The sequence below is a fragment of the Xyrauchen texanus genome, chromosome 8, assembly GCF_025860055.1.
Source record: "Xyrauchen texanus isolate HMW12.3.18 chromosome 8, RBS_HiC_50CHRs, whole genome shotgun sequence".
In the NCBI taxonomy this organism is placed as follows: domain Eukaryota; kingdom Metazoa; phylum Chordata; class Actinopteri; order Cypriniformes; family Catostomidae; genus Xyrauchen; species Xyrauchen texanus.
Window position 1 is genome coordinate 30,198,311 of NC_068283.1, and position 25,322 is coordinate 30,223,632.

The 25,322-nt window shown below is 41.0% G+C and overlaps 1 protein-coding gene across 1 annotated transcript in view; it reads right to left on the minus strand.

Moving 5' to 3' along the window:
* LOC127647724 (glutamate receptor ionotropic, NMDA 2A-like) overlaps positions 1 to 25,322 on the minus strand; it is a 218,950-nt gene that overhangs the window by 32,804 nt on the left and 160,824 nt on the right. The window contains exon 5 of the mRNA XM_052132159.1: positions 13,981 to 14,183. Within this exon, the coding sequence (XP_051988119.1) occupies positions 13,981 to 14,183 (203 nt within the window). The remainder of the gene's footprint in view (positions 1 to 13,980; positions 14,184 to 25,322) is intronic.

Sequence of the window (25,322 nt, forward strand, 5' to 3'; positions counted from 1 at the left end):
CCATGCCCATTCTGGCGGGCTTTGGGACAGTGAGCGCGCGGGCGCCTCTCATTGGGCGCGAGATCACGCAAGTTCGTCTATAGGCTGCAGCAGTTGCCGCAGAGCAACCAATGAGCTCGCTAGCTAGCCCACTCAAGGTCTGCAGTTGCTACACTGCGTTGACAAATGATACAAAATTAAGGATAATTTTTTGGCTTCAATATCTCAGAAAAGATGAATCTTTCCCGTAGCGTAAGCTAGCTTACGCAATACGAGAGAACCTCTCGTAAGAGAAACAAGAGATACTTGAACTCCTCCACTTGGGGCAGCTGCTCTTTCTGTACCTGAAGAGAGCAATCCACGCTTTTCTGGCAGAGAACCTGGCCCCACCCTCCTCCTCCTCATCAAACCACGGTTGCCTTTGGCTTTCTCACTTGGCGTCTAAAAATAAATATTATTTACTTATTAACGCACAATCTACAATCACATCTTTATCATTTAGCACAAAGATGACTAAGACATTACAGCATTATTTTCTGTTATAACAGTTTTCTGTACTGCTGCATTGAAGCAACGTCTGTTGTGAAAAGCGCAATAGCTACAAATAAAAATTACTTGACTTGAAAAAGCAAGGGTGCAAGAATGCATACTGAGTTAACTGCCCCTTTCACTCAACTCAAGATATCAAGTTTACTCAGCACAACTTGAAAATGTCACTTTTAATTTCAATTAATTACAGTAGTCATATGCTGGAATAGAGGCAACCTAATTAAATCACTTGCATGATTGGCACATTGGCTCAATAAACTATTGTATCCTTGAACAAAATATGCTTTAGTATTCTGATTTTATTTATAAAAAGCTCAGCTTATTGTAAAGACAGCCCGTGCTGATCACCCAAGAACAGAGAAGTGCTTTTGACAGAAAGAGGTGGCTGTATGCCTTCTGACTGCAGAAATTAACAAAATTTTCTGTCTCCACATTGAGAAAGAGATGCATTCAACTGCCCCGGCAAATCCAGTTTAAAATCAATCTCTTCCCTGCTCTGCACTGCTATGACACACACAATTAATTCCCCTGGTTCATGCAGGTGCTTAATTCAAACTCTCAAATGGCAGAATCTATATTATTCCAGAGTCTTCCTCACATTTCGATAACCAGAGGCAATAAAAGGGCTCTTGTATGTTGCCAGACCACTTCCTCACCACCTTTACTATGCCAATTACATCTTATGAAGACACACTGCCCATCTTATTTGTTTCTACTTCTAGAGAAAATAGTTTTTTTTATGGCTGGCTAATGTGGTCACTTGACAAGACAGCACATAGTGACCATGTCTGCATCACTTCCCGATTAAGCTCCATATTGTGAAAAAAGAGGTTTACATGCTTTACATGCTTACAGCTTTTTTGAATATTTCTGTATAAATGTAATCAGCATAATCTGAATAAACTAAGATGTGTGCATTCTTTTCATGCTATTATCTTCTGGAAATACTGAAGATGCTCTTGCCATTTTTTATGCTGTACTTTAGTAATTGTGGACAGTAATTTAATATTAGTAATTCTCATGTACTTTAGAGTGTGTGGCAGCAGGGGCGTGGTCAAACACCCGTCCCGGGGAGAAAGCAGTAAGGGCGCTTGCACCTGAGCCAAAATATGTCTAACACCTGTCTCTAATTTCAGTGAGCATGGGGAGAGCGGCATAAAAATGGCCACAGAACCTCCAGACGAGAGAGAAAAAAAGAGCAGACGCGTCAGTCTAGTGTTGGCATGTACAGAGGTCCTGCATGTTTGTTGAATGCTGTAAATATAAAAGTTGTGAACACTGCTGTGGCCATTAAAAGTCTGCTTAGGAAAAGAACTCTACGTCTTCGTTTCCTCCTTGCCCATCACGACTCGTTCTACAGTGTCCTTCACAAGAACACACAAGAGCATGATGAATTTAAAAATGTAGGTCATGAGACTCTAACAAATGTAGGGTGTGATGTTTATTTTAATGTCTGTAAAATGTTAGTAAGAAAATCAATTCTCCTTCTTGCTTTCTTCAATAGCTTTGCTTTCCACAACTGTCTGTAATATAACACAGATTTACCTTATTAATGGACATACACAGATATTAATATATGTTCAGTTGGATACTACAAATAAGATAATCATTATCCATTCTGTTTAATCAAGACACATACATGCAGTCCTAATCAAGAATATTGTCTTAATCTGATTAAGTTAAGTTAATGCATTGACATATCATATCTTTCGTGCATAATGGGACTATAACCTAATTCTAATTAATATCTGAATATTCTTGTGCATGTAAACACAGTGTAAAACAAGGTAAAAAAAGAGCAAAATAGATGTTGGAGGTTGGTTTGGATCTGTAGTGTAGAAAACAGATAGAGTACACAATAGACTTCAGATATTTAAATACTGATATTTGCTTTGAACTAAAGCACAAATATATCAGTAGCTCCAAGTGTCCTTGAATTGTTTGCATATGTGTTTTTGTATGTGTGTCCAGGTCACTGATGCATGTTTCCTCTGTGCCTGGGGCTTGTCCTTTTGCCAGTGCTTATCAGTTTCTGTATCTACAGAATTGAGCCACAGATGAAATAGAGGGTAAAATGACAGCTGAGGATTCCAGATGAACTGCAATTTTCACATCATCAATCAAAGATCAGTCAGACTGTCAGTCAGTCTGTCTGCCTGTCAGACTGGACCAATGGTTCAAATTTACACAAATATATTAATAGCTTGTGTGTGAGGTTAACAATGCTTTAGCAAATGCATACAGTGGCCCAAGTATTTGGATACATGAGCTACACTTTAAAATGTATGAATGTCACTGCTAGTGTTATCAAAATTAATGGTACCATGTCGATATTAAAATAAAATAGTTGTAACGATACTAGTGTTTCTGCAGTACTAGCAGTACCGAGCACAGACTCTATCAGGTACAAGTGCACAGTATGACTAGAACACGACAGCTTTAAAATGCTCACAGGCTTATTTTGAATGTGTGCTCTGTTACCCCCTTTACACTGAAATGGACAATTAATAAAAAAAATCAGGACATGTCCAAGTGTGATTATTAAACCGCTAAAGGCTGCAATCTTAGTGTGGTGAGCTGTGTGCTGTAAATTAATGTATAAATCTGACCGCTCAAACACTGGAAACTCCACAGACATTGAGAATCATTCACGTTGACAAAGCAGAACTCTCATCCACTGTGAACCACGCCGCACATGTAAACTACATATTTGTATAATTAAATCACAGCATTTGTGCTTTAAACTCAACTCAGCTTTATTTATATAAAGTCGCCTTCGGCTTACTCACTGGGGTTATAAATACAATTATTATTTAATTATTTACTTTTATCCTCAATGTATGTTTTTATCAAACTACACAATGATGAATCTAAGACTTAATAGAAATTACAGTTTAATTATCTGTTAATGGATGACTTTCTGTAAAGCTGCTTTGAAACGATGTGTATTGTAAAAAGCACTATACAAATAAAAATGACTTGACTTATATAGCATTTAAAACAACAGAGTTGACTAAAGTGCTTCACATAAATAACATTTAAAACATAACAACATTTCAAAATTACCACATACACTAACACCAGTAATCTAAAATACAAACACTTCAAAACTGTGTCCCACATTTCATTTGTCAAACTCAAATGCCAGTGTAAATTGATGAGATTTCAGTCATGACTTAAAAGTCTTCAATGATCACACTGGTGTCATGTCTAGAAGAGATCCATCCCTCGTGAATCTCGCAAGATTCTTACACGCAGTTAATTTACATTTAAATGTATGCTTTTGGCAGATGGTTTTATCCAAAGTGACTTACAGTGCACTTATTACAGGGACAATCCCCCCGGAGTTAAGTGCCTCGCTCAAGGACACAATGGTGGGGATTGAACCAGTGACCTTCTGATTAAGAGTTATGTGCTTTAATCCAGTTATTCATCCATCCATCCATCTTTGACCGGTTATCCGAGGCCGGGTCAAGGTGGCAGCTGACTAAGCAAAGTAGCCCATATGCCCTTTTCTCCAGCCACATCCTCCAGCTCATCCTGGGGGATGCTGAAGCATTCCCAGGCCAGCCGAGAGATATAATCCCTCCAGTGTGTTCTGGGTCTTCCTCTGGGCCTCCTCCCAGTTTGGCATGCCTGAACACCTCCGCAGGAAGTTGTCCAGGTGGCATCCTAATCAGATGACCGAACCACCTCAACTGGCTCCTTTCAACAGAAGTCAGACTTTCTCACCCTATCCCTACGGGTGAGCCCTGACACCCCACGAAGGAAGCTCGTGTCATCCGCTTATATTCGCTATCTTATTCTTTAGGTCACTACTCAAAGCTCATGACCATAGGTGAGGGTTGGAACGTACAGTGACTGCTAAATTGAGAGCATTTTCTTCAGATTTAGCTCCTTCTTTACCACTATGGTCTGGTACAGAAACCACATTACTGCAGATGCTGCACCTATCTGTCTGTAGATCTCATGCTTCAATGTACCCTAACTTGTAAACAAGACTCTGAGATACGTCAACTCCTCCACATGGGGCAGCTGCTCTTTCCCTACCTGAAGAGAGCAATCCACCCTTTTCTGGCAGAGAACCATGGCCTCAGACTCAGAGGTGCTGACCTTCATCCCAACCACTTCAAAGTCAGCCACGAACATCCCAAGTGCATGATAATGCAAACAGTACCACATCATAGTTTGCTATCCTGAGGCCCACAAACTGGACACACTCCACACCTCGGCTGCTCCTTGAGATCCTATCCCTGGCACATTGCCACTTACCATCTCTCAATCTCACACACTAATTATGTCTCCTTCCCCACCAGTGAGGTCACATTCCATGTTTCAAAAGCCAGTTTCTATAACCAAGGTCCAGTCTGCCTTCGCCTGCTATCTGTTGTGCATTGCACTGGCCCCCTATTTCTCTCCTTGCAGGTGGTGGGCCCACAAGGAGCACTAGTATAAATAGTCACTCCGTAATAATTTTAATAATGTTATATTATTGATTAAAGTTTTTAATGCTCTCTATCATTAATACACTGAGGTGAGCAGCAAAAGCACCATAGAATCATAATAGAATGTGCATGCGTGAGATTGACGAGGGAGGGATCCCTTCTAGACACGGCCTTGTTAGGAACTGTTATCCGGAAAAGCATATAATAAAAGTGTCATAATAAATAATAATGATTAAAAACAAAATCTAGATGTCTGAAATTGAAGAAACTGAATACAAATATATTACGTATAGTATAACTGTATAGTAAAATGTAATATTTCTGCAATAATAATAATAATTAATCAATAAATACAAAAAAATGCAATGACATGTTGAAAACTTCTATTTTAAAAAACTTTTAAAGTTTTTAGAATTCATTGTTTAGACATAATTTTCATGATGTAATGAAATTACACTTTAAAACATGTTCTGGAAAGTTCTGGAAAATAATAATAATAATTAAACTATAATTATTAAAATAATTATTACATTATTAAAAATTTCTAAACTGGTGTATTCTGTTCAATAGCACATTGTCATATAAGCATATTTTTGCTGTGGTATCGAAATTGGTATCGAAAACTGTAAAACTTCACTGGTATCATTGCTGACTACTGAAATGTTTGTACCGAGACAACCTTAGGCATATAGTCATATATAAAACAAAATAAACCAAGTGACATTTATTTTAAATAAATATTACACAAACACACTTTTCAAGCCACACATTTTACAAGTTTGTTAAATGTTAAATGCTAAAACAAAAAACTCTACTAGTGCATGTGCGTGGCATTATAAAGCCTCCTTTTGGACCAGTTGATTAAAAGTAATTCTGAGAAAATTCAGAGAAAAAAATCTAGCATAATTTGCCTGCACATGACAGTTGTATAATTTGTTATCTACAGTAATTAATTAAATGTAAACATTTAAGTGTGATACATCACTGTATGTTAGTGACAAAAAGTGGGAAAAAATGTACCATAAAAATACTTTGTCTTATAAGCTAACTAATGTTTTAAGAAAGTAAAATGTAGGTCATTTATCAAATACTATGAAGCTGTGCAATATGTAATCTTCTAAATCATAAAACTCTCTGATTGTTTAAACAAGTTATGTTGAATTAGGGCAGAAGTTCTCTTTCATGTTTCTGAAGCAGTAAAGTAACGTTTCCCTGTTCTAAACTGATAATAGCTCAATAGTTAAATTGAATGAGTAATTTCTCAGATAAAAGCAAGTAGATAAGGTACCAATAAAGTTGTGAGGCTGAGGAGAGCTAGAGTGAGTGAGAGACAGAGAGAATGAGATTGTAAGAGAGGAAGAAAGAGAGGCAGGTCTATCTCAAAGAGGAATGGGCCATGTGCTTTCTCCTGCCAGCGTCTTTGCATGCATCAGTAATTTCTGCTTCCTCTTCCTCCAAATGGGTGCAATGGATGCTTGAGTGGGAATTGTACCATTGGAGGAAGGCAACAGAGAGCATTGGCCTGTTTGGAAGTGGGCATGTGGCTTCCACAAAGCACACATATATGTATTTTCTTGTGTGTGTTTGTGATCCATTGATGAGACTAAGCTTCAAGCATACAGAGTAGCCTATGGTGATCGTAGGAGACAATATATTATTCGTCCAATTTAGCAATGTATAAAATTTCCTATAATCCCCTTTGCGTTTCTTTAGGGGGCATTGCCAGTTTTCACAACCACTGTTAATCGTGGCTCACAAATCAAAACAACTTTTATGACCATGACCTTTTAAATAATTGTCCAAGTACATTGAAACAAACATCTGTTTTTCTATTCCAAAACACCTGCAGTCCCCCTGTGGACAATGAGCATCTAGGTGGTACAAGTGTGAGTAACTTAAAAGGAGTAAAACGAACTGCAACATATTTCAAACAGACTTAGGGCTCCTACATCACTCTATGAACCTCTTTATCTAGACTCTGGGGGAAAAACATTAAACAATCAAGACCCCGTTTACACCTGTGGATGTACATTTTCTAGGAATGTGCAATACTTAATATTTTCAAAATTGACTAGTTAATGGGTTGGCTGAATTACGAGATGACTAGGCATCAACTCTTAGGTTTTAAGGGCTTCATGATGCAGTGTGGTAGGAAAACTTGAATTTAGGTGTGTCCAGAATTTAGGGATCGTTTTTCAATATGTATAATTAGGGGGTATCTGCCTAGTCCGGCATGCATTAGTAGGTGTTCTTCTCTGAACTTGTAGAATTTTTCTACAAAATTCTGCATGCAGGGATTCTATGGGGTGTTTGTCCCATCTAGAGTAATCTGCCAGACAGAGTGGAACCCAAATCTCACATCCCTACAGAGAAATAGGCATAATAATACTAACAAAGATTTTTACACCAAATTGTTACAGGAATGTCTATTTTGGGTAAATTTGCCCTTAATAGAACAGAATGCTCTTCTAGCTTTCTCTTTTAGTGCATTCACTGCCAGACCAAAACCCCCTGAAGCACTGATTTTTAGACAGAAGTAGTCATAGTGTGGGGTGTGTTCTTTTGCAGTGTTTCCCAGAGTGAATGTGTATCTGGTTTCCTGTAATCTGGATTTTTCTGAAAAATCATAATTTTAGTTCCCTATCTGTCACTCACTCAACATTGTATTGATGTAGTGACACTAGGGGTCACCCTTGGGAGCCCCAAACACCTCTGATCTTTGACTCGAAAAGACTTGAAAAGGCCATTGGGAATTGACGAGTGGAATTTACACGCCACTTCCGCGGATATATGGGTATAAAAGGAGCTGGATCGCAACCACTCCTTCAGACAATTTTTTTCCCGCCTAAACATTCACCTCTGCATGCTGTTGGATTTACAGCACATTACAGTGGCTTCTCCCCCTCGTGCACTCAACCGGTGCTTGAGGGGGAGAATGCCCCTGGGCTCTTCGACAGTCTAAAAGAGTATATATTCTTGCAAATAAAAGTATATTTCCTCTAAAAGAGTGTCTTTGTCAGTGTGCGAGGTCGTGGCAGAACCTTTTACTGCCCGGCCCTGATCTCTGAGCTCCTCATCTCTGACTACCCTCGACGGTGGAGCTGCCAGGGGTACTCGGCGATTCCTCAGGTGGATAAGGTGGTTGCGGTGCACCTGTGCCCGCAAAACATCGCCACCTGGCAGAACCGTTCGAGACTCCGTCCAGGGCCTGTATGTTACGTCGTCACTGGCGGCTAAGGCATACAGTGCCACTGGACAGGACGCCTCCACCCTGCATTTGTATATAATTCGCCAAGGCTGTTTACGCTTGTGTCGCATGTTGCAATTTGCCCACTGTCTCCTCCTCGACTCAAGTCGTTGCGAGCCACTCACATCCCGGCGACCTCAACAGCACGGCAAACACGCTGTCACGGCAGGTCACGCTCAAGGGAGGGTGGAGAGTAGGCTTCCCCCAGTGAGCCTACTTGCACAGACCATATGCAAGGTAGAGGTCTTCACAGGTCCACCCATATATTAAACGGTCAGCCGGGTCAGGGTCGGTCCCATTCTTGTACTTCGTGTCCCGGGTCTGTTTAACATCTGCAGTGACACGATGACTTTACCAATTGACGATTGGCTTTTTTATTTAGAAGGCGGGACATATTTCGCCATATCGTGTTTGACAAATTACGTAAACCGAAGTGCATTATTGGTGTCAGCGTGATTTTTGAGATATTGTGGTTGAAGTTCGTTCGCTTTGTATATCTAAAATCTATGATCAGACACGTCTCAGAGAGCACAGATAACAGCAAATTAGGGATGCTAATGTCAGCGGCCATGACAGTGAATGAGCAATCGTTGTTATAGTTCAGGGGTCGAGAACATGTGGCTCTTTGTTAAAAACACATGGAACTTTCTAGAGATACTTTTCCAACAGAAAGTGTGGGTGTGATTGCAAAGCTTGAAGTCAATGACACTGTTTTGGTTTCCTTTCTCCCGAATTTTACAGCCTGCTTCAGGTGAACAAGGTTTGAAATGAACACCCGCCAAATGCAGATTTTTCTGAGTATTTTGCTGATGTACCATGTTTGTTGAGTATTTGCTGATGTACCAGCCACTGTGGAATCCGACCTGAAAGACTGACGCATTTTACGAAACGTGATTATATTTTGAAGAACAGACGAAAGAAAAGCCGCCAATGCGCATCTGATTTGATGTGTGCGCAGTGAGCTCTGAGTGCAATGAAAGTGCTTCTCCAAAACACGAACATTCAAAGAGTTCTGGGACTCATTTCCAAATAACTATTGATCTTAGCTCTTAAGAGCATTTTCTACGAGCAATTTTATGAACGTTCGTTATTTTTTATGTGCAACCAAGGTGTTATATAGCACCAGCAAAATGCGATGAGACTCAATCAAGTTTGCAAGCTTCTCTTGAAATGCATTTCACGCACAAGTAATTTGCTCATCTATCCGCAAATGGTGTCTCTGAGTAACACAAGACAAGAAATGCTGGCGTGTTTGAAGAAACACACTTTATTATTTAAGAACAGATAAAAGAAAAGACGTCGATCCTCGTGTTCAGAGGCGTGGAAAGTGACCTTGTCTCGTGGAACAACCGCATGTAAAGAGTTATCACTCCTTTTTCTCTGTTTCATTCAACTGAAAACTGTTTGCAAGAATAATGTACTTTATGAGAATGCTGCAATTGATCTCTGATCATCTCATGAGGTACTGCGAGTTTAGTTCGCTCTTACACATTGTGAATGCAACTCTGCAGGTTCAGTAATATATACAGGTATCTTTGTATTAAATAAACACGTTCGCCTTGAACCTAAAATTGAGTTATATTTTATTTTTCTTTAAGCAGCATAAATATGACCAAAACTGAAAAACAAACACAATCCTTACATTTATAATTGTCTTTAGTTTTTAAGTTGTATGCTAGTAATTTTCACCTGTTGCTGCATACTGACACTTGCATGATGGCAAATGGAGCCGGTAAAAGTTTGGATTTGGGGAGGTGGTTATATATACGATTTTTTTATCACTTCGTTATTTGTATTGCTTTTTTGTTTCGTTTAAAGTGCTATTTGAATTTAGAAATGTCTTTTGTTCAAGTTTTTCGTGTTTCAATAAATTAATAAAATTTTTAAAGCAAAATCAATAAAGCAAAAATATTCGCCGACCTTGGGGATTGACCATATAATCGAATATTGATATTTTAAATGCAATTATCAGTCAAATGTTTTTTATATATCGCCCAGCCCAAAAGGGAAGTAAAATTAAGTAATTTTATGGGGACCCGCACAAACACGTGTACTCAATTCCATATTGCAACATGTTATCTGTTAATATATGCTTGTTTTCGAGTAGTCTATGGGCAATATAAACATTGCTTTTTATTGAAAAACTCGTTTGTGGTCTGGCTCTTTCGAAAAATGCATCAACCAAAACATTTTTAAGTTGGCTCCTTAGTGAAAAAAGGTTCCCGACCCCTGTTATAGTTCAAAAGGGCAAACAGTGGAAGTTATCTTATTATGCAAGATACGAAAAAAACTGCAAAGCTGCAAAGTCGCGTTTGTCATCCACCGTGACTGCATTTGGACTTTTGAAACTGAAATATTGAGTGGATTATGCATGCTCTTTCAATCAGCAAGAGAGGAACAACATGGATGTTATTATGCCATCTTTCTTGGCAAGGAGGATGGATTGTATGCATCACGGTCAGGTAAAGGAGAGAAGGCTACTAACGTTACATTAGGTAAGACACAAAGGTTTATTTTCACAACTTGTAAATTGACTTGTTAATAGCAATTAGCTGTGGGATCTGTGCCGATTGAGTTCAATCGGGTCTGTGTGTCCCGGCCGGATCCGGGTCCAGATTTCAAATAATAGACTGGTCAAGTCGGTTCCGGATAGTAAATTTACGGCATTTCTCGGTTCTGCATGGGTAAAGTCAGAAAGTTTGGGAAAGTCCAAACTTTCAAATAATAGACGGGTCTGGTTCGGTTCCGGATAGCACATTTCCGAGTCTCTTCAGACACACATTTTTGGACCCATGAAAACCTCTAATGCAAGGTCAGGGAGGACGAGGAGCAGGTCACATTAGTAGCATCCTACTGGCCCACCCAGAATTGGTGCTCGAACCTCACACTCCTCAAGCAGGCAGGGGACCTGCAAACGTTCTATGTCAGCAACACGTGCCTGCAGTTCAGTCCGGAATACACTTATGTGGTCCTGAGGCCCAGAACGAGCTATATGCTCAAGGTTCCAACGACCCTGTTTAGGGATCAAGTGGTGAACCTGCAAGAGAAGGTGTGTCGTCCCATGTGTTGTCAGGTACGAATAGTTAAGTTTGCGGGACAACTGGCCTGGTGTACTGCTTGGGTATAGCGCCTTTCCCCTCCTGGAGGGGGAGACGTGCACTTTTTACCCACCCTCCAGCCGTATTCACAATGTCGTGGACCCTGTATGTCCTTATGTGACGACTGGGTGTGCTGGCTACGAGGCACGCAATAGTTTGCCCATCTCGCAACGCTAGTCCACGTAACACAGTTCAGCTAGTTGTGGCATTTCGTACAAGGACCCCTATTGTCACTACATTACTTTCGTATCTGAACGCATGTATAGAAGTGGTCGTTCTAACAATTCTAACAATCACTATTAATCACTCCTTGTGGAGTTTGTTGTGCAACTTGACTAGGCTATTTATAGAGATGAACGCTTCAAAAATGGGTTTAGAACATTGACAGAGGAATGCCAAGGTATGTATACAATAAACATTATTATTATTGTCATGGTACAATAAATCAGTCCGGAGTTTGGTTGGATAGTGGTTTGATAATTAATTTGTTTATAACTAATCGCTGCACTGGAGATTTGCATTGCCAACAAGGTGCAGGGATGATAACATTAAAGCTAACATTAGCTGTTCGAAAGGTTAGAACAATGTTACAAGTCAAGGATAGAAACTTCATACGCTGTTTTGTAGAGAGAAAAAAGTCACTTATGAATACGTGCAGATCTGTCGAGGTTTTATTGCATCCAGTATGTTCCAGTCATATAATAAGCAAGAGCACTCCAAAGAGGTTTTGTTGCTGAGTAGATTTATAAGTTAATTATCAGCAGTAAATCAATCACTAATGCAAACCATACATGAATATGCCACCTGTTTTGCTTTTGTTTGGCCATTCGGAACTTCAGAAGACCAAGTGTTAGCAAATGACATTGTGTGAATGCACACGCACAGGGAGTAGTTTTCCCTTTCAAAGTTCCCAAACTTTTCTCTGATCTGGAAAAATTTACTTCTGTCCAAGCTTCCTAATTGTACGATGTAGTTATGAAAAAAAAAAAAAAAAAAACGTAAAAGCTTGGTAAAATACATAGGCCTACGTCTAAAATATAAATGTGATATTTATGAGAGGGCACATTGTCATATAATTTAATGTGTTCATGTGAGGGCACATATAATATATACAATGTCATTTTAAAATTACCTTTAAAAAGACAAGACTTGAGTTGATTTTATTTCTATCTCTTATTCTCTCACCCTTTCTTATACATCATTCATATATTTCATATGAAAATAAACTAATAAATATTGTCAGTAGTGATGAAGCATACAGGTGCTAGAAGGCTTAATAAGGCAGTGTTTTATGTTAGTGCTGGACACATATTACCTGTAATATTTTAATTAATATTTCCATTAATTTCAGATGACAAAGGCTCTGAAGAAGGTACTACTGTAAGATAAATGTACTGTATAAAATATTTGGCATTGAAAGTGATACTTACTAAAGTTCAGCACTATATTGACTGGAAAGTTTTCATTCATATTGTACATTTTAAAAACTATCGGCCGATTAATTGGCTGCCAGACTGTTTTCCCACCTTAGTTATTGGTATCGGCAAAACCCACTATTGGTCGATCTCTAGTACTGATGGTTTGTTTCAAGGCATGTTCAGATGAAAAAGAAAGGCATGGCCTGCTAGGCAGCATATAATCAATAATCAATACACATCAGTTTTCTTGGCTAGAGTCTATATGAGATCAACATTTTAATGTTCATTCATCTGCTCTGTTCAAAGCTCATTCATTTATACACTAATCGTGTTTATGTGTGTCTATGTGTGTTAGTTTAGTTTCTTGTAGTAGTTTTAGATTAGCTAAATCTTTTTAAAGCTGATTTTCAAAAAAGTTGACTGTGGTTCATGATGATACTTCTTAGTCACTTAAAATCTGCTGACCCTTGCTACTTTGCTTAAAAACTTTTGTCAGTGGCCAACGAGAGTAAAATCCCTTTAGAATTAGAGTTCACCTCAACTTACCGCTGGACGACGAGGTTGAGCAGATGTAAACATTAACTCTTTCAATATTCCCCTATTTAATTATTATTCCCTTTTGGGAGCTTTCACGTAAGGCACATGGTTGCCTTCAAAAACAGCATTTCTTAGGGGGTATTCACACAGGACATGTGGTGTTCAGACTCAGCTAGGGGTGTTCACATAAGATGAAAAACAGCTAACTTGACATGTTGTCTTAAAAACACAATGCTCAAAAAAAGACATGACTGCAAAGCTGTCTGTCTGCATGTGTATGACTGTAGTGGCAGTGCTTTAAATTAGATGAATATTGTTTATGGTCAGATTACATTTCAAGTTGGCCTGTATATTAGAGCAACAGTGTGATGAATTTTCTGTGCTTTATCCACATGTAAACACACTGACGTAGTAAGTGACATGAGCTGTCATGAAAACATGTGTGTGTATGTGTGTGTGTGTGTGTGTGTGTGTATATATATATATATATATATATATATATATATATATATATATATATATATAAATGGACATTGGTGATTGGATTTTGATGTATGTATTTGAGATTCATGTTATCACTATGTGTCAACAGAACTGTATATAGCTCCAACAGTGGAGAGTGCTTGAGAGCGGTGGCATGTGAGTGATGGAGGAGGGGAGCATATGTGGAGAGGTGAAGTTACACAGAGGAGAAAAATGAGCCTCACTCTTTGATGTGTTTGCGGCAGGGGACAGAGTTTCTCATGCAGGTGCCCGTGAGACGCTCCACGTTCTCCACGATGACAAAAGGCTTCTCCTCAAGTGTTACAATGGTCAGGTGATTGTCATCAGTCTCAGCATCGCCGAAAGAGTTGAAGCGTGGCCACACTGGAAATTTCAAGGTCAAACTCTGGTTCTCCCATTTGCCCATCTGAAAAATGAGCCAGAGGAGCAGTGTAACATATCAGAGCACACAAATACTGTCACTCTCTTTCTTTCCACTTTCAGTTTCATAGGAATTAATTGGAACTGTTTGTTTTAAATGCAGTATTGCAAAAATATCAATACACAAGTTCCAGTAAAGGTAAACAAAATAATAACACACATAATTTTTATACAATAAAATTAAAAGGGTGTGCAGCTCAAATAAGTTTAAAGAATAATATTTTGCTAAAAACAGATGCATGACTGTCTTTCTCCTGATATACTTACATTTCAAACCACTTAAAAATGTTGAATGAAGTTTGAATGTTTCCCAAAGTATGTATTTACACTTAATTTTTTTTAAGGCAATATAAAAAAAAAGTGGCAACAAATGCCTCAACCTCACCAGTTTTACAGTGAGCACAGACTTTCTTCCTTTGGAAACCATGTTTATCTCTGTCTGCCATTTTCTGTGGCTAGACTGTGCTCACTGAGCCTGTATTTGTTGAGGATCATTCTCTCTCTCTTTCTGTCTCAGAGGGAAAGGTGTGTGTATGAAGCCATGCTTGAGAGCAAACCATATCAGATCCGCACCATATCAAATCCACAGAGCCAAGGACATGACATACATCACCTTCTGTCAAATAACACAGTTCGACCCTATAACACAGAGAACACTACAGGGAGCTCTGGTCTTCCTGTCAACTGAAACGGACATCTACAGCACGCTAAACTCTGAGGAATATGAAAAAGACCACAAAAATACAGAGGAAGACTGATATTCAGCCACACTGAAAGAATATAACATTGATAGACTGTGATGATCCTCATTCCCAGCACGTTTGCAATTAAATTATCAGGGCTCACACAAACCAAACTTTCAGAAGTGTGCTAGGTTAGTGCACTGGAGAGAGATAAGTAGTGATTGGTGTGACTGGAGTATCTCTGTGCTAACAAACATAATGGGAAATTTGGGTTAATGCAGTTAATCCTATCAGCATGCTTTAGACGGTGGCAGACATCCAGTTTCTTCTTCACCTGCTGAACCAGAGACTGAAGACCTATCCAACACTGCCAGAATTTCCTTTATCTGTAGTCCCTGATTTAACCGCAATCTAATTAGAGTCTAAACGCTTTTCTTTTGACTTCTCTCACTTTAAATTTCTCCTACGCTTTTTTCTAACGTGTGAAAAATTTGTTTCATTAATCTGTCTCATTTGGATTGATGGCACATATCTTTTGTCAAGCACAGTGGGTAAAAATGGCTCACACAGCTTATCTGTCTTAACTGAAGACAAAAGTAACTACTTATAGGAAGGAAAAGTTAAAGGAATAGTTCACCCGAAAATGAAAAATCTGTCATCATTCACTCACCCTTGTGTTGTAACTCTTACTCACTCACTCTCTTTCTATCATGGAAGAATGTTCACACTGCTGTCTTTCATACAGTGAAAATGGATGGTAACCAGGGGCTGCCCAGCTTTAATATGGACTAAAGAAATCCATAAAAGATTAATAAAAGTAGTCCATATGGCTTGTGCACTATATTCCACATCTTTTAAAGCAATATGAAAGCTTTGTTTCTTGACAGCCATGGTGGTCACTATTCGCTTTCATTGTATGGAAAAGAGCAGCTTAGACATTCAGATTAAAAAAAAAACCTTTTGTTTTGCATGGAAGAAATTCATATGGAATGACATGATCAATTCAATGAGTGAATGACGGAAGAATTCAAAATTTTAGTTAAAACAATTCTTTACAGGGTTTTTCGTTGTTTATTTATTTTCCTTTATTAAAAATAAAAGTAGCAGCGGTTAGCACTGTCGCCTCACAGCAAGAAGGTCGTGGGTTCAAACCCTGGTTGCCCCGGCCTTTCTGTGTGGAGTTTGCATGTTCTCCCCGTGTCTGCGTGGGTTCTCTCCGGGTACTCCGGCTTCCTCCCACCATCCAAAAGACATGCAGGCTAGGTTAATTGGTGTCTCCAAAAAAATTGCCCTAGGTGTGGATGTGGATGTGGATGTGGATGTGGAGGTGAGTGTGAGTGTATGTCTGTCTATGTGTGGCTCTGTGATGGACTGGCGACCTGTCCAGGGTGTCCCCCGCCTTTCGCCCAATGTTAGCTGGGATAGGCTCCAGCCCCCCGTGACCTTGTACACAGGATAAGCGGTTGACGATGGATGGATGGATGAAAAATAAAAGTCAAGTAAAATATGTACAACGCTTTTCACAGCGCACATTGTTTGAAAGCAGCTTTACAGAAAATTTAGCATAAACCAAAAACAAGTCCTAAAAGTCCTTTTGTGCAGTGTAAATAAATAATGTGAAGTCTTAAGAATTAAAATAACGTGATTATCCTAAATCTACTGTTGTGCAGTGCAATGACGTGCAATCCTTTTAGTGATGCTAGAATAAAGTTGTGTTACATTCAGCTATAACTCCCACTTTGCTTGTCAACTGTTATGATGATGCATGTCTGTCAGGACACGTATGTTGCTACATGCTGATGATGGACCGATAGGCCATGACAACTAAATATTTCAGTGTGTTTTGGAAGGCAAGGGCTCACATCAGCACAGGCCCCCTCCCCAGATGAAGACACATATTATAAAAAAAACTAACAGAGCCTTCACCGAACCATCAATTCTTAATGTAACAGGAATCAGAAATGGCTAAACCTAGCTTTGCCCTCTCTCTCACTTATGTAAATTTTTTCTTCACTGTCTCTTGTGTAGCTCTCACATCTCTCTCTCTCTCTCTCTCTTAATCTCTCCCTCTCTCATTCTGCTCGTTTCTTGGCCTCTGGCTTAGCCTTAGCTTTGAGAACATTTGAGCATTTGTTTTTGAAGCTTTCTTGCCCTGTATAGTACAAATGCATATAAATTCACACCCATCCCTGCATTGTAAACATTTGTAGACATTGCACGTCTGATGTCTTAAGTCTAAAGGAGCACACAGTCACAGACTATGGCTTTGCATATATATTTCCCCCAGTTAAAACACACTAGATAAATCATGATCTCTTTGAAGCAGATTTCTAAGGAAATCATTTAAAATTTCTTTCTGATCAAAAAGCCCAATGAGGTGAATTATGCACATAGTTGATCACCATACTTGTGCAAACCATATAGAATGTCCTTGCTCATGAGAAATTTTCAATGCAATGGGTTTAAAAATACAAATATAAATAATATATTTATAAGGCATTAAAATCCAGCTGTGAATGCAAGATTTGGTCATTTGTGTGGAAGTCCTTGCCTTTCATGAACAGATAAGATTGAAGCAGCACAAATTCTAAAAAGCAAAAACCAAGAAGACACTTAAACAGGATGAGACTAGTAAAAAGCAAAGGGCGAGAGAGAGAAAAAGACAAAGAAATTGGATAAGCCAAATTGATGAAGAAAGGCACTTGTGTTCCACACAGCCCAAGACACCGAGTAATGACAGAGTTTGAGCCACTCAAACTCTAATCAAACAATGCAGGCAATGTAGTGCCTGTGATGAAAACTGCTCTATTCCGCCACTATGCCAAGCGAGCGGGCTGCAGCTATGCATTTCAATAACCTCATTAGATGAATATAATTAAAAGGGAGATTTGTGAAGCAATGGAGCAGAGAATCCAAATTGAGATGCTTAATTTCGTCCTCATTGTATTACTGCTCTTAATAGATATGAGGTTTTGTATTATTTCTTTCGACTCCTGCTGTGTTTACTGTGTTTAGTTGTGCTACAAAAGCTGGGTGCAGGCACAAACTAAGCAACAGCACACCTATGTCAGTTTCATAAAACATTTAAGTTAAGACTGATAATCAGGACAAAAGGCATCCCGACTGTACCTCTGTCAAGACACAGGATTGTAAAATCATGATTGTCCCAGTTTTATCCAGACATCTGGTCATGGCGATTAAAGTGTATCATATGTTAGATGCTTATAATTATTTCCTTAGCAGAAAGGGCTGGAATATTTTATCACTCTATAAAGTTGATAATGCTGCAAGCACGTGACTTGCACAGCTTCATTGTTTTTAATGGGAGTGATCTACTGTATAAGGTTGTTCCCTTTACAAAAAGCTTCACTATGATGCTGCGCTGCTAAGCGCTACGGGGAACAACCCTAATTGTGACCGAGCTGAAATAGTGTGTGTAACACATCAATGAACATTGACCGGAATATATAGCCTCCAGTGGAAAATGTTTAGAAAATATTATATATATATATATATATATATATATATATATATATATATATATATATATATATATATATATATATATATTTCTAAAAAAAGAAAAGAAAAAAAAGAGGAATGACTGAAAGCCGCAAACACTGCATAAGTTTTTGCTGTTTGTTTGGGGGTAAGAGCACGCTGCTCTCGCGTTGCAGCAGGGCGGGTGCAAGCACTGCGATTTGCTTTAACAGGCAAAGTGCTTCGTGCTCGCCTCGCTTGCTTCCGGGAGTCAGCACTCACAAAAAAAAAAAAAAAAGATCGTTCGTGGGGCTCTTGCATGGATTTGGCTGAGGAGCAAGAGACGGGTTGATCACTTTCTCTCACTCTCTCCCCAAACCCAGCTGGTCCTTCACAAGATCTCGATGCGCGTTCCGCCTCCAAGCTTTCCGTCTGCGATAAAAAATCTACGGAGGAATTGCTCGATGTTGTTACTCGTGCGGTTGCCAGATTGGACTGGCCACGCGAAAAAGAGACCCCCAAACGCTCCAAATTAGGGGATAGATTTTATCATCCAGTCTAAGAAAGGGAACGCCTCATGGGTCCCTTCCCTTCTTTGATAACCTCCATGAAGAGCTTTTCGCTCATGGAGATCCCCTAAAAAAAATTACAAAAAATATATATATATATATATTTTCTTCCCGTGTTCACATACCCTCGACGTCATTATATTCGACTGTCGTGGGTGCTGAGGCACGGGTGTATTCAGTGATGCCGCCGGTCGAAGAGACGCTTGCGGGCTATCTCTCGCCGGGCTCGGCATCGTCACTTAAGAAGCCCTCTCTCCCCTCAAAGCCTTGTAAGACAACCTCCACTTTAGTGCTCTGCACACCATGCTCTGCACACCATGCTGTTTTACAGGCGCACCAGGCTGACCTCCTGGACGACCTGAGTGTGGGTTCTGCGCTTGACGAGCAAGCCTCAGACCCGCCTCGGTCCTGACTGAAGGGAGGCTCAAAAGCAAAGTGTGGCGAGTCGTGCTCCTCCTCTCAGGGATTGGGGACAGTCTCGCCGCCCTCGCCAGCCCCCGAAGCAAGACCTCAGGACTATAATTTCTAGTAAGAGAAAACCCTGACGGTCTTGTGCCTAGATTAGGGGGTAGCTCCCTTCGGGATGGGGCGTGTGCTTCACTTCACACCTCCCGGTACTCCCTCGATGCCCCTCCATTCCCGCCACCTCTTGGTGTTTCGGGTTGCAGAGGCTTCCATCAAAATTGGGTGTTTTCGCTGTTCCTGCATTTTATTCAGGATGCGAAAAACTGACAACCCTTCAACAGGAAGTGCTAAAATATAATACCTCATATAATCTCAGAGATCCTGGCAGCGTGGAAACTTCTGCCAGATATATTCTTTTCTGTGGGTCTTATAAGGGCGTCAGGATTTAATTCACTCGCTACTTTTCCGTGTTTCAACGGCGTGTTCTCACTACCGTAAACCGGATTACTTTTCATGTAAAAACAAAAAACTCAATCTCCTGGTTAAAGGGGCCATGGTATGTGTTCCCCTTCCAGAGAGAGAGTTAGGTTATTACACTAAATACTTCCAGTTTCCCATGGAGGGTGAGGGGTGGCGTCTGGCTTAGATCTTAAAGCTTGAACAACCCGTGGGTGTTCAATCCAAGATGATGCCTGTCAAGACGGTCGTGTCTCAAGCCCTACAACTTGTTTGGCTGGTCACCATCGATCTTATGACGCACTTCTATACTTCATTTAGAAGTTCTGCCACAACATGGAAAGTTCCTGAGGTTCGCTTCCGGGGGCGAAGTCTTCCAGGGTCAGGTTCTTTCACTCAGCCTAGCCCTTTGTACCCGCACATTCACAATGCATAATGTAGCGCTGGCTCCTTGCGACTCCGGGGCATCTGCATTCTGAATTATGTAGACGACTGGCTGATCCTAGCGCAGTTCCAGGAACTGGCAGTTCAGCACAGGGACATCGTCTTAGCTCATCTGTTTCTCTGGGGTTGAGGCTCAACGCCAAGAAAAGCGTCCTCTCTCCCACTCAGAACACTGTCTATCGGGGCATCATATGGAGTTCAATCACAATGCGGGCACAACCGTCTCCCGCTAGGATTGAGTCCATTCAGATCACCCTGAGCAAAGTCAGGCTAGGTCAAGGTTGAACTGTTATCAGTATCAACGATTTCCAGATCTCAGGGCGACCGCATGCACAGTGATCCCTCTGGACCTTCTGCTCATGAGACCAATTTTGTTGTGGCCAAAAGCCATGGAAATTCTTCCAAGGGCCAAAACCCCTAGGCTAAAAAGGGTTACGCGCCTCAGGCTTCGTTCCCTTTCTATGTGGTTCAGACCCCTGTTTTCTGCCTTGGGTCCCACTCTAGGTGCGTCTTGTTGTCGCAGGCTGCTAACAACAGACTCCTCCCTGACGGGCGGGGCAGCGGCCTTAAGTGGTCATCCAGCTTAAGGGGATAGGAGGGTCATCAGCTCGGTTGTCACAGTCACTGTCTCGGGTTGATGGCTGTATTTCTGGCCCTGAAATACCTCCTCCTGAGGCTGCCATGTCTTGGTGCGGGTGGACAATACAGCGGTAGCCTCTTATATAAATCATCAAGGAGATCCACGTTCTTGTCAGCTGTATTTCTGACAAGTCAGGTTCTCCTTAGGGCCCAGGGAAAGCTCCTGTCACTCAGGTCAGTTATATCCCTGGATGCCCGTATATGGGAGCAGATTTACGGTCCAGACAGAAAATACCAACGGGGGAGTTAAGAACTCCACCCTAAGGTAGTAGTTGGCCGAACAGGGCTTGGTTCTCGGAGCTAATCTCTTCCCTCGACGGCTCGCCTTGGGCATTTCCGAACAGGAAGGATCTTCTATCTCAGGCACAGGGCAATATTTCATCCCTGCCCCAAATTGTGGAATCTTTCATGTTTGGCCCCTATGGGTACCAACTGAGGGACACAGGGCTCTCTTCTGAGGTTATTGAGACCTTTTTAAATGCCGGGCTTTTTCCACTTGGAACAAGTTTGGGTGAGATCTTAGGGCAGAAGAGGACCTCTTCGCCTCTATGAATAGCGCAATGTCTCCTCTACTTCTCCCTGAAATCCCCCAGCCCCCTTGGGTCTGGACGTTAAGACACATACATGACCCAAAATGTGTCTGTATGCGTTTCTTTCCCCGGTTTCTCTGCTCCCGGGAGTCTTGGCAATGTTCACCAGCAAGGGTCTTGCCTCCTATTAATGGCGCTGCACTGGCCGAACAGGAAACGTTTCACGGAGTTAATTCCTCTCCTCGACGGCTCGCCTTGGGCGATTCCGAACAGGGAGGACCTTCTCATCCTTGGCCCGAATTGTGAAACCTTTCATGTCTGGCCCCTAAGGGTACCAAATGAGGTTCACAGGGTTTTCTCTTGAGGTTATCAAGACCATTTCAAGTGCTAGGGCTCCCTCCACTTGGAACTGATCTGGGTAGATTTTACAGGGCAGAAGAGGACAACTTCACCTCTGTTGATAGCGCAATGTCTCCTCTACTTCTCCCAGAGTCGCCCAGCAAACCCCCCCCTCGGGAGGGGCTGATCATAGTAACGCATTCATAGCACAAATGCACCTGCATGCGTTTCCTTCTACTAAAGTTCTTATTACAGAACCAGCTAACTGCCAGTTTGTTTCAGTTCTGGATTTTCTGTAGAAAGAACTGTCAGCGGGCACTTGCCTCACCACTGCCAGGTTCTATGTGGCCACTGTGGTTTGCCATGGCTTGGTGGGTGGGGTGCCCTCAAAGAAGCATCCTCATTATTGCCCGGGCCTACGAGGTGCGCAGTCAAGCTTCGCCAGTAGGTTTTAGGGCGCACTCTACCAGAGGGCTCTCCTCCTCTAAAACCTTGGCTAGAGGTCTCCCTCTGCAGCAAGTTTGTGATGCGGCAGGTTGTCCTCTCCGCACACATTCATTCGATTTTTATAGTTTGGATGTTCTGCCACTCCGGGCTCTTATGCCCTTGAGTCGACATCTCAAACTCATGTCTGGACAAGTTTGTGATGTGGCAGGCTGGTCCTCTCCGCTCACATTCATCAGTTTTTATGACAAGTTTGTGTTGCGATAGGGTTTTCTTTGCACACATTCATCGAACTTTATGGGCTAGATGCTTTGCTACTCTGGACTCTTATGTCCTTGAGTCGACATCTCAGCCCATGCCTAAACAAGTTTGTGATGCGGCAGGTTGTCCTCTCCGCACACATTCATTGGACTTTTCTAGTTTGGATGTTCTGCACTCCAGGCTCTTATGCCCTTGAGTCGACATCTCAGCTCATGCCTGAACAAGTTTCTGATGCGGCAGGCTGGTCCTCTCCACTCACATTCATCAGTTTTTATGACAGGTTTGTGTTGCGATAGGGTTCTCTTCGCACACATTCATCGAACTTTATGGGTTAGATGCTTTGCTACTCCGGGCTCTTATGCCCTTGAGTCGACATCTCAGCTCATGCCTGAACAAGTTTGTGATGCAGCAGGATGGTCCTCTCCGCTCACATTCATCAGTTTTTATGACAAGTTTGTGTTGCGATCGGGCTCTCTTCGCACACATTCATCGAACTTTATGGGTTAGATGCTTTGCTACTCTGGGCTCTTATGCCCTTGAGTCGACATCTCAGCCCATGCCTAAACAAGTTTGTGATGCGGCAGGCTGGTCCTCTCCACACACATTCATCAAAATGTAACGGTTTAGATGTTTATGCTACTCCGCGCTCTTATGCCCTTGAGTCGACATCTCAAGCTCATGTCTGAGACCTCTCACGTTTTTGTGAGTACACTGCACAACCGTAGGGGTCCGGACAGCCTCAAGTGCGGCGGCGTGGGTATTGCGTTCCCCGTAGCGCTTAGCAGCGCAGCATCATAGTGAGGCATTTTGTAAAGGGAACGTCTCGGGTTACATTGGTAACCCTTGTTCCCTGAAAAAAGCGGAACGAGATGCTGCGCTGCTTTGCCGCACTGGGACGTCCCAGGACTGCTCTTCAAAAAGAAGTATCTGACGACACCTGGTGACGTATCCATTTATAGCCTGGCCGCAGGTGCATCTAATGATTACATCAGCCGAGGCTATAACTTCCGGTCAATGTTCATTGACGTGTTACACACACTATTTCAGCTCGGTCACAATTAGGGTTGTTCCCCGTAGCACTTAGCAGCGCAGCATCTCGTTCCACTTTTTTCAGGGAACAAGGGTTAGGCATGTAACCCGAGACGTTTTTAGAGCACATAAAGAAATAACTAGCCAGTTAGACTCTTCCAAGTTAACTTTCAAGTAGTTGACAATAAAATTTATTTTGCTTCATAATAATAATATAATTGCTAATGCGCTAGGGTTGCTCCGATACCAAAATTTTGACTTTGGTATCGATACTAAATCAATTCTATAATCAAAAAATAAAAAGCCATAATTGTTATTATGAGTATTATTGCTACTTTTTGAACATATAATTGCTAATGCGCTAGGGTTGCTCCGATACCAAAATTTTGACTTTGGTATCGATACTAAATCAATTCTATAATCAAAAAATAAAAAGCCATAATTGTTATTATGAGCATTATTGCTACTTTTTGAACATAACATTCAGTGGTTATTTTACGTAGCTTTCATGTAAGCGGGACCTTTATTTTGATAGACATTTGAGTTCTTCTTGTTTTTACGGGCTAGTTATATTAAGCTTCCCATTAATGCTGGGATAATCCCATCACGACTCTCAATTTGAAATCTCCGAGCTGTACCCGTGGATTTCATTTAAGTGTAAACAGCCATTTATATTCTAAACACACTGCAAGAAAATTAGGCACCAGCAGTGTGTGCTGCGTGTGTGAGAGGGAATCATATGACAGAGCAGAGTGGGCCTCTTGTACATTCTGCAGTGTGCAGTGCATGTGACTGTATATTATTTAATTAATACCAAATTTATTTGGTATTGCGATATTTCGTTAGTACCAGCAAACCAGTAATGCGCGCCTTTACCTGAGTGCATAACCTAATTGACTCCTCCCCCCTAACAAATCTAATCAAGACCATAGAGTTTGTTTTATACCTATACACTCACATGTTAATCTTATTCTTTTCAGGTTTGCTTTGCAAAGACAGGGTTATAGCCCCGACAAGCCACACTTACGTAAGGAATAACTGACAACGGACGGTGGAATTAAAATAAAATAACAAAATATACTGATAAAAAATATACACACAAGGTGCATTATTTTACAATAATGTAAAAGTGTGGAGTCAATTTTTCTGCTTATAACATGGCTACCACACCTCAAGAAATCTTTCAGGTTTTTATTTAAAAACATTTTCAGGTTTTCATCTCTAAAACACACTTGTGAGTAGAACTCCTTTTTTATGCCACAGATTCAGTGTCTTGCTGTGAGTGTGTGTGTGTGTGCGTGCGTGCGTGCATGCGTGTATGCGTGTGTGTGTGTGTGCATGTCTGAGAGACAGAGAGAGAGAGAGAGAGAGAGAGAGAGAGAGAGAGAGAGAGAGATCAGCATGTGTATTATCCTGCATTTGAAGTGGCTCTCATAAGTTGTGTATGTCAGTAACATTGCTTAAAATTGCCATGATGTTTGTTTCACTACACTCCTCAGTAGCAGGCTTTTTAGTTGCAAAACTGTTGCATTGATTAAGTTGCAGGTTGTATGGACATCAAGGTACTGTGCTTGCTTGCAAGTGTCTTTGTGTGTGCATATGAGTGAGTGCGGGTGAGACCAAGTGAGCGAGAAAGAGAGCAAGAGTGCTTCCCACAGATATTAAAAGTAATTTCCGATAGTATAGCAATGTGCCACTGTGTTTGTTTTATTTGGTTATTTTGCTATGGCAGGCTTTACAGCTCTTTGAAATAACTGAAATAATTTGCCGAAGTGATTTGATAATGTGGTACAATCTGGAAATACATCTTTGCCGTGCGTTTATTGGAAAATAATTACACATTAGA